Below are 14,206 nucleotides of genomic sequence, written 5' to 3'. Positions count from 1 at the left end.
GCATAATTCCTTCCACGAAACCCATGCCATGCCTTTAGTGTCTCCCTTACCCCACCAAAAGCGTAGAATGACTCGCTCGATTTCCGAAATAAGTTCGTTGGGGGAAAAAAAACAACTCATGAAATAAGTTGGGATAACTTGTAGAAATGATTTAATTAGCACTTCCTTGCCTACTTGTGATTGCTGCTTTTCACCCCAACCCTTTACACGAGTTCAGACCCGATCACGCAGATATTAGAGGATCTCTTTTTTAGTCCGACCAATTAATGCAAGCATCCCCAGATACCTATCGTGACCGTCGATTACCCAAAATTGAAGGATTTTTTTAATAGCTTCTAGTCGACTGAAGGGTGTCGCCGGACAAAAACACATTGCATAAAATCTTCTATTCCAATAATAATTATCACTCTCATACAATTATTTTTGTAACACATGGGATTTGGCGCATATTTCTACGTACAAAAGGTATATATGCAAAACTAATTATTTATTTAAAACTTGAATCATTTTCTTAAATCACATCGACCACATTTATTAAATTATAATATGGAAAATTTTCTCAAAAGAATAAATTGTAATATGGAAAATAAAATAACTAGTATTAGTGAAAGTATGTGTGAAAAATATACCAATTTTAATTTAAGTTGTATAGTTAATTAATTTAAAATTCTTTTTATTAAATATGGGTGGTTAGAGCAGTTCCAATGGGATTATCAAATAGGGTATTCAAATTTAACCACTATTTACATACTTACAAATATAATTTTTTTAACTCCAATGGAGTTGTCAAATGATGGTTCTATTTTGATAATTTATCTCTTGTGATGTAAATATACTTGTTGGAAATAGAATTATAAAAAATGCAACCACCTAAATATTCAATCACACGGTGACATGTGCAATTACAAATAAAACAACCTATAAACTTCCAATTAATAATTAATTTGACAATCGTGGTTGGAGCAGATGAATTTTAAATCAATATTAATATATTTTTTCAAATATCAAATTTGTATTTGATAACTCAATTTTTATGTCTAACATTTGAGTTGCTTTTAGGGGTGAGTACGGGACAAAATTTCGAGAATCGGGGATCGGGATCGGGATTGGGGTTCAAATTTTAAATCTCAATCCCGTTCCAAATTTTAAATCCCGGTGGGTCAGGAATTACTAAATTGTTCGGGATTTCGAGATTGAGGTTGGGAAATACCAAATTTTGCCTAAGCAATATAATAGAGCTAATTTATTTTTCCATTTCTTTTCCTTTATATTTCACTTTGAAATTAAAATAGTTTTTTTTTTTTCTCCATTTCTTCGGAAGGCAAAAAAAAGAAATAAAAGGTACTAATAGGGCACACGGTTTTTATTTTCATGTTAGGAAAAGAAATTATATACTATGTTAGCAGATGACGAAAAATTGCATTTTAGGAGAAATACTTTTAGGCAAGGTTGTAAAAAGCGGTAATCGGGTCCGAAACGGTCAGACACCGATTCACGATTAATCGGTGCGGCGGTGATTAATCGGTGATAAATCGGAAATAAATCGGTTTTTAAAATTTAATATAATATATTTCTAAATATTATTTATAAATACTCCAAACATATATAAAAAGATATTTAAACATAGTTATATCTCCATCATGTATATAGCCTAATAACATACTAAAAATTTAATAATTATAAGATCATAATACATTAATATCCTTATAAAATATAAATAAAAAAACATTTTTTTTGAATTTACATTTATTCTTGAACATTCGTGGCATACATCATTAGTTCTTTAACAATAACAATTAACCTAAACAAAATAAGGCATAAACTCATATTTTCTTTTATTAAAATCCAACTTTTATTTTGAATTATAAAAAGCAAAAAAAAAAAAAAAAACCGATTTTTAACCGATTTTTTACCGATTTTTGCCACCGAGTTTGACCCGCCTTAAAGGTTTGACCGCCTTTGACCGCCTCAAACCGCCTCAAACCGCCTCACAGGAAAAAAAACCGATTTTTCAAACCTTTACATTAAAATCGTAAAGGTTTTGGACCGCCTCCGCTTCGGAGACCGATTAATCGGCCGCCTCGGCCGATTTTTAGAACACTGCTTTTAGAGGTGACTATATAGGCTCCAATATTTTGCTCATCCCACTCCACCAATTTTTTCCAAACTTTAAATTTAAGTTTTTTTGAAAATAATATACTTTTTATTTCAATTATACTCCTTACCCACTTCATCCAAATTTTAATTCACACTCCACACAAAAACATATCTATACTCAAACAACCTTATCGTGAGTCACAGGGAGGAAGAAGGGAAGAAAAAAAAATCCTTCCTCAACTCCACTCTGCCTCAACATCGCCGCCCAATAGCTGCTTGGTTGTTGCCTTTCCGTTCATCGCCCATTCGCCATCATCCCAACCGTTCGTCGGCTTCCCATTCGTTGATAATGAAATATTGCTAAACTTTCGGTACATAAAATTTAGGAAATTTTCAGTATTGAATTTTGTTATGTTTTCGGTACCGAAAATGTTAACATTTATCTGGCTGAAAGTGTAGAAAATTACACTTCGCGAAAACGATGTTGTCATTGCAAATCTCGAACTTCATACTCTTAAAACCGAACATAAAACGATATTAACTCACAAAATACTCACCTCTCTTGCATTGTCTTGATACGAATCCTCAAAATCATTGTCTCTTGATTCCATATTGTACTAAGTATTAGCCGTATCTTTATTAATATATATTTTATAGATAAATATTGTATTATTAGTATGTATATCTCCTAGTTCCCTTGTGTAAAGAGTTAGGTTTTTCACACATGTAATTTATATATCACAATAAACGTGAGAGATTATGATTCTCTCTTCTCTCCAAATATTTCTCTTCTATCATGGTATTAAGCCAGAAACCCTAAGCCGCCGTTTCCCTTCTTCCTTAATTTTTTTTTCTCTTCTTTCTCGTTCTTTCTTCTTCTCTTCATCCACCATGACCAACGAAACACCAACACCGACCATGATTTCCAACCCGTTTCATCTTGCTCATGCCATATCTAACATCAAAGCCCTTATTCCTGTGACATTGGATATTAAAAATCCGAATTATCAAAAGTGGAGCCACTTCTTCACCATCACCGCAGGTCACTTCTGTCTCACCGATCTCCTTCTCGGCAAAGAAAAGCCCGCCGACATCTCTGCCAATGAGTGGCAACGCGCGGATTACCTCCTCCAATCTTGGATCTATGGCACCATAACCGAGGACCCCTCGAGCATGGTTCTCTCCAAAACCGCAATGACTCATGATCTGTGGAAGGCCCTCGCCTCTCTCTTTACAGACAACGAAGACAATCGGGCCATGCAACTCGAAGAACAGTTCAAGTCCCTAAAGAAATGATCTCTCTCGATCCATGATTATTGTCAACTTCTCAAAACCACTGCCGACAACTTGGCATATGTCGGCAACCCCGTGTCGGACAAGCAACTCGTCCTCCAAACCCTCCACGGCCTACCAAAACATTACGGGACCATTGTGAATCTAATCTCATTCCAAACTCCGCTGCCATCTTTTCTCCAAACTCGTTCACTACTTCAGATGGAAGAACACCGCATCGCTGAACCGGAGCAGGCCCCTACTGTTCTCTACGCATCTCGCCCCAACAGTTCCAACAGTTGGCCGAACAGTTCCAACAGTTGGCCAAATACTACCAGCAATTATCGAGGTGGTGGATCTTGGCGCAATCAACGAGGTGGCAGTCGCACAAACCGTCGTGGTGGTCCTTATCATGCTCCTACAGCTCATGCTTATTTCGTTGGACAGCAAGATCCGACATCTGGCCACTCCTCCACTACCTACAATTATCCTTCCCAACAGCACGCGAACTGTTCCAACAGTTCATCGAACACTGGTGGCTTACAGCCATCAGATCTTGCCACTTATCTCAACACATTGACTCTGCAGTCATCGAGCGAACCTCAATGGTTTATGGACGCGGGCGCATCATCTCACATGGCACCTCACTCAGGTAATTTCCATTTTATTTTTAATCCTAGTAATAATTTCTCCAAGCATGTCATCGTTGGTAATGGCTCCACCGTTCCTAACCTTAAAATTGGCCACACCATCCTACATTCTACCCCGTTTCGTCTAACCAATGTCTATGTCACCCCTCACATCATTAAGAACCTTGTGTCTGTCCGAAAATTCACTAGAGATAATTCATGTTCGGTTGAATTTGACGCTTATGGTTTTTCTGTGAAGGACCTCTGGACGAGAGCAGTCATCCTCAGGTGCAATAGCTTCGGAGATTTATACCCTATTGGCGCCCCTTCTCCCAGCCCATCCGCAACTGCCCTAATTGCTCGCACTACATCTGTCTCTTCTACTACATGGCATCGTCGTCTCGGCCACCCGGGAAAACTTGTCATGTATCGTTTTTTTTCTTCCAATTTCATTTATAGTACCAAAGACCCACGGGAGTCTCTTTGTAATGCTTGTCAATTAGGCAAACATTTTCGCTTACCTGTCGTAACTAGTCATTCTATTACCGTTGCACCTTTTGAAATTATTCATGCTGATTTATGGACCTCACCTATTTTTAGTATTTATGGTTTCAAATATTACCTTGTGTTAATAGATGATTTCACTCACTATACATGGACTTTCCCCATCCACAATAAATCTGATGTTTTTTCACTATTCCAACAGTTCCACAAACTCATACAAACCCAATTTCAGCACCCCATTAAAGCTTTACAATATGATAATGGACGTGAATTAAAAAATACCGACTTTCAAACATACTTTTCCAAACACGGTATCTTACACCGTTTCTCATGTCCCCACTCTTCACCTCAAAACGGGCATGCCGAAAGCATGATCCGCACCATCACAAACATGATCCGATCACTTCTCTTTCAAGCTTCCCTGCCCCCCACCTATTGGGTTGAAGCCCTTCATATGGCTACACATCTCATCAACATCCTCCCTACCAAATCCACACAAAATCGCACACCACATGAATCCCTATACAAATCAAAACCCACCTACTCTCACCTTCGTGTCTTCGGTTGGCTTTGTTATCCTAATTTAACCGCCACCACCCCTCACAAACTCGCCCCTCGCTCTACTCCTAGTGTCTACCTTGGTCACCCCTCCTCGCACAAAGGCTATCGTTGCCTTGATCGGTCCACCGGTCGAATCATTATCTCTCGTCATGTGATCTTTGATGAAACTCGTTTTCCATTTGCTGAATCCACCGAATTATCACACACCTCGGGATGGTCCTCTCTCAATGTAAATATGCCGAGGAGATCCTTGAACGTGCTAAGATGACTTCATGCAACCCGTGCCTCACCCCAGCGGATACCAAAACAAAGCTTTCTGCCAACTCTGGCCCCTCTGTCGCCGACCCTTCTCTCTACCGAAGTCTTGCCGGCGCTCTTCAATATCTCACTTTCACACGGCCAGACATCTCTTATGTTGTGCAACAAATTTGTCTTTTCATGCATGATCCAAAGGAAACTCACATCGCAGCCCTCAAAAGAATCTTACGATATCTTCGCGGGACTCTTGATTACACGCTTCACTTCTACCGCTCTAGAGACATGTCTCTTATTGCGTACTCTAATGCCGATTGGGGTGGATGCCCTGACACTCGCCGATCCACTTCGGGATATTGTGTCTTTCTAGGCGACAACCTTATCTCCTGGTCCTCTCAACGGCAAGTGACGATTTCTCGCTCAAGTGCGGAGGCCGAATACCGGGTTGTAGCTAATGCCGTTGCTGAAACAACATGGGTGCGTAACCTGCTGACCGAACTACTATGTCCACCGACGAAAGCAACCATTGTCTATTGCGACAATATCAGTGCTGTCTACCTGTCCATCAACCCGGTTCAACATGCGCGCACAAAACACGTGGAACTTGACATACACTTTGTCCGGGACAAAGTCGCCTTGGGGCACGTTCGTGTCCTCCATGTCCCGTCCACACATCAATTCGCTGACGTCTTCACCAAAGGACTTCCGGCCCCTCTCTTTCGAGAATTCTTCTCCAGTCTGCACGTTCGCCTATCTCCCGTTTCGACGGCGGGGGAATATTAGCCGTATCTTTATGTATCTTTATTAATATATATATTATAGATAAATATTGTATTATTGGTATGTATATCTCCTAGTTCCCTTGTGTAAAGAGTTAGGGTTTTCACACATGTAATTTATATATCACAATAAACGTGAGAGATTATGATTCTCTCTTCTCTCCAAATATTTCTCTTCTGTCACTAAGTGTAGGCTTTGTAGATGAGGAGAAACGTTAAAGAAGAAAAAAAGATTTCTCCTTCATGAACAAACATTTGTAGTGTTGTGTAATTTAGGTAGTGGATTTAGGAATATTTGAAATATGACTTTTTTTTTTCAACAAAATAGTAATAGGGCAAATGTGGTCTTTTAATTAAGGGTAATTTTGAGATTTACCATTTGGTGGAGTGAGATGAACAAAATGGTGGAGCCTATATAGTCAACCCCATACATCTAATGCCAAATAATAAATAAATTAAATCTATATAATATATAAAAGTTGAATTCCACCCTCAATTGCTAGACATTTGACAATTTCAATTGATGACATGATATGTATTCAATTAATTGGTGAAAACAAATCATCAAAAAACATTTCATCATTTCCAAAATTAAAGGTAATTAAATATATTTTATTATTTTATTAATATATTTATATCCTACCATTTATATAATCTCTAAATATATCAACTTCCTTGAAAACTATAAATAGATTTATTTTTAAATTTAATTTAATAGTAATTAATTTAATTTAAATTTAGTTAAATTCAATTTAAAGGCTTCTCTTATTATAGTTGCATGATTGGTGATGTTACATAAATTTTGTATTTTAATTAATAAATTTGGATTTATATATTAAAAAAAATGGAGAATAAATCATTTGATATTAATATATTATACATGTTACATGAACATAACCAAACAATAAGTTTTCTTTTTGTAATAATTTAATATTATATATCAACATTATCTGTATAAAAGAAAGATACATGTTCGAATTTACTATATTGCGGAAATTGACACTATTTTTTTCTGCCACGTGTGCAGTAATATTATCCAATTATTTACCATATTGAAAATTATACTACATGAATTTCATGTTATTGTTTTAACTTTTCTTTTTTCTTCAGCGAATCTAATGACAATAAATTTTATGATTAATTTAATTATTTTAATTATATACTAATTAAAATACAAACTTTCTCATGATTATACTAATAAATTGAAGAACATAGGTTATGTTTAATCAATTGATAAAAAAAAATATTTATTTTATATATTTATAAAATATAACAATACTATTCTAAATCTTTGATATTAAATTCGTTTGTTCACTTTATTTAATACAAAAAATTAGGAATATCAATTTTTTTGTTTAAAATGTATAATGATCGTATATACTATATACCGTATTCTACTAATAAGTATTTCTCTATAACTTTGATAAATATAATTAAGTATATATCTAGAGCAACTCTAACTCAAAAGTGTCAAAATGATTTCGCAAATATTTATGTGATATTTAATATGCTCCAACCATAGGTATTAAATGGTTGATAATTAAAAATAATTAAATTGATTTATATATCTATTTACCACATGTCATAATCTAAATAGACACTGAGGTGGTTAAATTCACAACTTAGGTTTGATATTTTATTCCACATGAACTATTTTTACTTTGAAAGATGAAATATCAAAGTACAACCCTTATTTCATAATTCTATTGGAATTAAAATTACTAGTTTTTTTAGTATGAAAATTGTGGTTAAATGTTTTGATAGCTCAATTAATAACCCCACTCGATGTGTTGTTACTTTAAATAGTTTACAGTAACAAATACAATATCAATCGGCCAATTAGTAGTTTTTACGATCTATTTTTAGTTTTACGATCCATTTTCAGTTACAAACTCGATAAGATATTTATATATTATATAAAAGACTACAATTATATAAGAAGTAATTGCATAATTATGTGTGTGTCTTTCCAAATTGAGAAAGTTTGATGCAATATTGTTGCTATCGATGGAAAAAGCTATCAACTTTCAAATATCATAGTATACCAATAAAAATTATCTAACAAATATCAAATTATTGGTTATCATTTCATTTGGTACGATATTGGTACCATATTGAACTTATACTAGATTTACTACAAATCCATTATAACTTGGGTAAAAATATAGACATACTATCACGGAAAAACAATGTTTAGCTACAAATATTCTAACTAATTTTTAAAATTAAAATTTTAAATCATAGGAAAATAAAATATTAATGTAGGGTATTCTAGTGTAAATAATTGATTATTAAATATTTTAACACCGTATATATCTCACTATATTTTGATATTCGAATACATTAGTTCTTTTGTCTAACTTACAAGTTATGTATCTAAATTAGTGAAATATTCTTAAGCTTTCTATTTCCTCATCATATATAATAAGATATAGTATTTAGTTAATTTACATTTTAAAAATATTTGTAAAATAAAAATATTTATTTTATAATGTTTATAAGAATCTAATATCGACTCTATATCTCTATTTTTTTCTTGAAATCACAACATATTCGACTGATTTACACAAAAATAAATTAATTTTTATTTTTCCATTTATTATTTATATAAGCATTTTATAGTGACTTTTCTTTACTTGAAATTTGATCTATTTTCATTAACATCTGCCTTTATGTTAGTTTTTAACGTATGATCATACGTGTAAATCAATTTAAGTTGTATATTAACATGTGTAAATTACGAAAACCACCTGAACTTAGGCTAATTTAAGAAAAACACTTCCACATATTCGTAATTACCAAAATTTTCCTGATGTTTATTTTCGTCTTAGATCGACCCCCTTACAGTATGACTTTTCACGGAATTTTTTTTATTACTTTGAATATTCCCCGAAAAATGCTGATTCTACCGGGCACACGCGACAAAAATTACCATAAGGAAGACTTTACACAGAATCTTAATTTATTCTTCTTAAATAACACTTTCACAACTTTTTAATATTACATTTACCTCCCCTAAGGGTAATTTTTGTATTTAAAAAGTAGGATAAAGAAATGTCACGTGTACAAGGATATAATCCACATATTTTTGGGATATTACATGGAATAAAAAAGATTCCGTAAAAATTACACCTTAAGGGGGTCGTGTAAGATAGAAACAAACATGAGGGAATTTTGGTAATTACCGATAAATGGGGGTGTTTTCCGTAATTTAGCCAAAGTTCAAGAGGATTTTCATAATTTATCCTATTAACAACAATTATTGTTCTTTTTACGTCTTAACGTTTGCTTATACCCTTATAATATTTTATATAATTTTAATGTCAGTTTGATAATATAATTAAATATTAATTTCCAATATATTTAATATGTGTTTTTGGATGCTTCAGCTACCACACATAAAGAAGTTGATATAAAGGTTGCGAGATTGAACATAATTGTTTTTGATACAAAATAATAGATCATTCCAAAAAACATTAAATCAAAATTAGGATTGTGATTAGTATTAGCATTAGAATTATGATTATAATTAATATTCTTCGAATAAGTATTAGTATTAAAACCAAGATTAGGATTCGGAATAATAGAGTATTAGAATTCATATTAGGATTATGATTAATATTAGTATTAAAATTACAATTAAGATTATGATTATGATTAGTGCTACAATTAGTGACATGTGTTAGTATAAGGATTATGATTAGTATTAGGATTAGGAATATGAGTATTAAGATTAGAATTATAATTAGAATTATAACATTAGCATTAGCATTAGCATTAGCATTAGCATTATTAGTATTAAAATTATTAGGGTTAGGATTAGACTTATGATTAATGTTAGGAATAGGATTAGGATTAGGATTATAATTAGAATTAGAAACATGATTAGTGTTATGAATAGAATTAGAAATATGATAAGAATTTGGATAATACTAGGATTACAATTATAATTAGCATTAGCATATCCAGATTAGCATGAACATAAGAAATAGTTTTAACATTAGTAAATGTAAATTAGCATTAACATTAACAATATTAACATATTAGTATTAGTAATAGAATTAATATGTGTATTAGTATTAGCATTAGTATTAGCATTAGTATTAGTACTAGTATTAGTATTAGTATTAGCATTAGTATTAGTATTAGTATTAGTATTAGTATTAGTATTAGTATTAGTATTAGTATTAGTATTAGTATTAGTATTAGTATTAGTATTAGTATTAGTATTAGTATTAGTATTAGTATTAGTATTAGTATTAGTATTAGTATTAGTATTAGTATTAGTATTTGTATTAGTATTAGAATTAGGAGTATTATAAGTATTAGTATAATCAGTATCAATATTAGTACGAGTATAGTATTACTATTGGTATTAGTGTCAGTATTAGTGTTGTTATTAGTATTAGTATTGGTATTGGTATTGGTATTGGTATTAGTATTAGTATTAGTATTAGTATTAGTATTAGTATTAGTATTAGTATTAGTATTAGTATTAGTATTAGTATTAGTATTAGTATTAGTATTAGTATTAGTATTAGTATTAGTATTAGTATTAGTATTAGTATTAGTATTAGTATTAGTATTAGTACTAGTATTAGTATTAGTATTAGTATTAGTATTAGTATTAGTATTAGTATTAGTATTAGTATTAGTATTAGTATTAGTATTAGTATTAGTATTAGTATTAGTATCATCAGTATCAATATTAGTACGAGTATCAGTATTAGTATTAGTATCAATATTAGTATTAGTATTAGTATTAATATTAGCATTAGTATTAGTATTAGTATTAGTATTAGTATTAGTATTAGTATTAGTATTAGTATTAGTATTAGTATTAGTATTAGTATTAGTATTAGTATTAGTATTCGTATTAGTATTAGTATTAGTATTAGTATTAGTATTAGTATTAGTATTAGTATTAGTATTTGTATTAGTATTAGAATTAGGATTATTATAAGTATTAGTATAATCAGTATCAATATTAGTACGAGTATAGTATTACTATTGGTATTAGTGTCAGTATTAGTGTTGTTATTAGTATTAGTATTGGTATTGGTATTGGTATTGGTATTAGTATTAGTATTAGTATTAGTATTAGTATTAGTATTAGTATTAGTATTAGTATTAGTATTAGTATTAGTATTAGTACTAGTATTAGTATTAGTACTAGTATTAGTATTAGTATTAGTATTAGTATTAGTATTAGTATTAGTATTAGTATTAGTATTAGTATTAGTATTAGTATTAGTATTAGTATCATCAGTATCAATATTAGTACGAGTATCAGTATTAGTATTAGTATCAATATTAGTATTAGTATTAGTATTAATATTAGCATTAGTATTAGTATTAGTATTAGTATTAGTATTAGTATTAGTATTAGTATTAGTATTAGTATTAGTATTAGTATTAGTATTAGTATTAGTATTAGTATTAGTATTAGTATTAGTATTAGTATTAGTATTAGTATTAGTATTAGTATTAGATTTAGCATTAGTATTAATATTAGTATTAGTATTAGTATTAACATTAGTATTGGTATTAGTATTCGTATTAGTATTAGTATTTGTATTAGTATTAGTATTAGTAGTAGTATTATTATTAGTATTTGTAGGATTACCATTAGTAATTGTATTAGCATTTGTAGGATTACGTTTAGTATTAGTATTAGTATTAGGATTAGTATCAGTATTAGTATCAGTATTAGTATTAGTATTAGTATTAGTATTAGTATTGATATTATTGTCAGTATTATAATCAATATTAGTATCCATATTGGTATCAGTATTGGTATCCGTATTGGTATCGGTATTCGTATCTGCATTGGTATCAATAATGACGTATACATCTTATCTCTTTTGCTATATTTATAAGTTAATTATACTGCTGTTTGAGTAATGTGCATCACTAATTAAACGCCGTCGGTGATAAACTTGCAGGTTATTTGAATATCTATTGTGTTACTTCTCTGCTACCGTGTTTGTTGTTAAGTTAGTTACTTTGCAGAAGATTGACATGGTGTAGTATATTTCATTCCACGAAATAGAGTTATACCATATGTTTTAAATAATTTCACTTAATCTTCATATCGTGTTTTGCGCGCTTCGTGGTTTCTTACTTGTAATATTTAATTGAATTTCATATGTTACAACTCTTAATTAAGAGACAAAGTTTATGTTTTTTTTTTTTAATTCTTTCCATTTTTCTTTACTTGAATTCGTGATGTTATAAAGAGATAGTCGTTTCCATATTATTATTTTTTTCTCATTTCAAAACTGACCATGTGCAACGCACATGTGAAGTACTAGTATTTTAAGAAATAAAGTCCATCTATTCTAAAGCATCACAGAGACAAAACATACACTAACAAAAATAAAACTAGAAAAAGAAAATAAAAATAGAATAAAAGTGATCATGTTGATGATGATGTCGATGGTGAAAGGCCAACGACAAGAATCGACTGTTAATGGTTAAAAAATGGCCCCTTCTACAATATACATAAAACTCTATGTTGACTTGTTTTTGTAAGGTATATAACAAGTTGGAGGCTGGAAATTTGCGATGTAGTGCGATTAAAGTTTCAGAGGTTTAGGGGCAGCGTTCCAGATTTTTTTCAAGGATAATTTGCATTAAATAATACATTATAAATTTAATAATTACGAGCTCCATGGTTTGAGGGAATTACATAAACAAGTAATATCGGTGATTTAATATATATATATATATATATATATATATATATATATATATATATATATATTGTTAGAGTAGGAGACCAACAAGCCAACTTGTGGCTGTGGTCTTTCTTTTTTTTCTTGTAATAAAACAATCGTTTTTCGTTCGTAATAATAAAATATTTCATTTGGCATTCTATATCTCTTATCCCATGCAAGCAACATAGATATAGTCCTAACGAGTTACTCTATTACTGTGAGTTGATCTAGTAGAATCATGAGATAACTCAGCAATGTAATGTAACTGTTAAACCTTTTTCCTAGTCGATGGGTTACGCCAATAATGAGGATACCGGCCTTTCCCTTTTGAGACTAGCACTTAGTGTATGTGTACTGCGTCTCATCAGTCCTCGGTGTTGTGACATCGGCATACTTGAGTGGGTGCTCATACTAGATGAGTTCACTGAACTCCCTCGCCCTAGAAATCTATAAGTGGTTCTCATTCATCGAGTAATAGGTTTCTAAGATATAGTTGTACACCATTAGTCCTTAAGACCCAGACATCACCATGACTTCACTAGAGGACCGATTGTATCGTGACCTGTCCGTTAGTCCCACAGCGGACCACTCCAAGGGCCAACGTTCGTGCAATCCGAAATCTAGTGTGAAGTCTGTGCATTGTAGTAGGGGATTCGAGCGCTTGAGTAGTCATGGATGTCCTGTGTGTTCTAACGGTTTATAATCCAATGAATCTCTGGCCAGAGTTGATAGTGGGGTGATTAGGGAAATGTGTTTCCCTAAGTCACACACGAACGGATTTATAATACCTAGAACGTTCGCACGGTTATTGGACTTTATAAGAGGTCTCGGTGAACCAATGCCTCTAGTTCAATCGGGACATGTGCTGCGAAGGGATCGTACTGTACACTAACTATATCATAAGGTTCTTGCAGGCACTTCACTTGTATCTAGGGAATCATGATGCGTAGTTGCTAGACGCCAATCTTGATTCGTTGGGCACCGATTTGATCGGCGATTAAGTAAAATGAGTTTTACTCTAATCGGGACTCTTGGGAGGAGTTCGTATAAGAACAATGTGTTGTTCGAATCACAAAGAGTTGTGAGCCCACGGCTAGCATACACCTGAACCATTGAGGGTCACACTTCTCGTGTAATACAGATCCTTGATAACAATGAGCATTGGTTAATATGTTAATCTTTGCAAAGTTGGAGGTCAATATGATTGAGTCCAAGATTCGTGATTGTGGATTACGAGTCGGAATTAACGTAGAGAAAGAGACATGCAGAATTAAGTGAACTTTCTAAATTGGGAAGTTTCCCGATTTAACAGGTCCACTGAAGTGGAAGTTTCCACTTTTGGAAATTGGAAATTTTGAAGAGGCACTCGTATCCACGAGGACTTTAAGCT

At 32.1% G+C, this 14,206-nt stretch overlaps 1 protein-coding gene across 1 annotated transcript; it reads left to right on the top strand.

Moving 5' to 3' along the window:
- Positions 1-3,015: 3,015 nt before the first annotated feature.
- On the top strand, positions 3,016-3,393 carry LOC148768014 (uncharacterized). Its single transcript, XM_088822737.1, has one exon. It carries the CDS (start codon positions 3,016-3,018, stop codon positions 3,391-3,393), a length of 378 nt encoding a protein of 125 aa, XP_088678863.1.
- The last annotated feature ends 10,813 nt before the right edge of the window (positions 3,394-14,206 follow it).

Source organism: Erythranthe guttata, chromosome 9 (assembly GCF_056151865.1).
Source record: "Erythranthe guttata isolate IM_541 chromosome 9, IM_541, whole genome shotgun sequence".
NCBI classification, from domain to species: Eukaryota; Viridiplantae; Streptophyta; class Magnoliopsida; order Lamiales; family Phrymaceae; genus Erythranthe; species Erythranthe guttata.
Note: the sequence above shows the minus strand (reverse complement) of the source record. Positions and strands in the feature narration are given on the sequence as shown.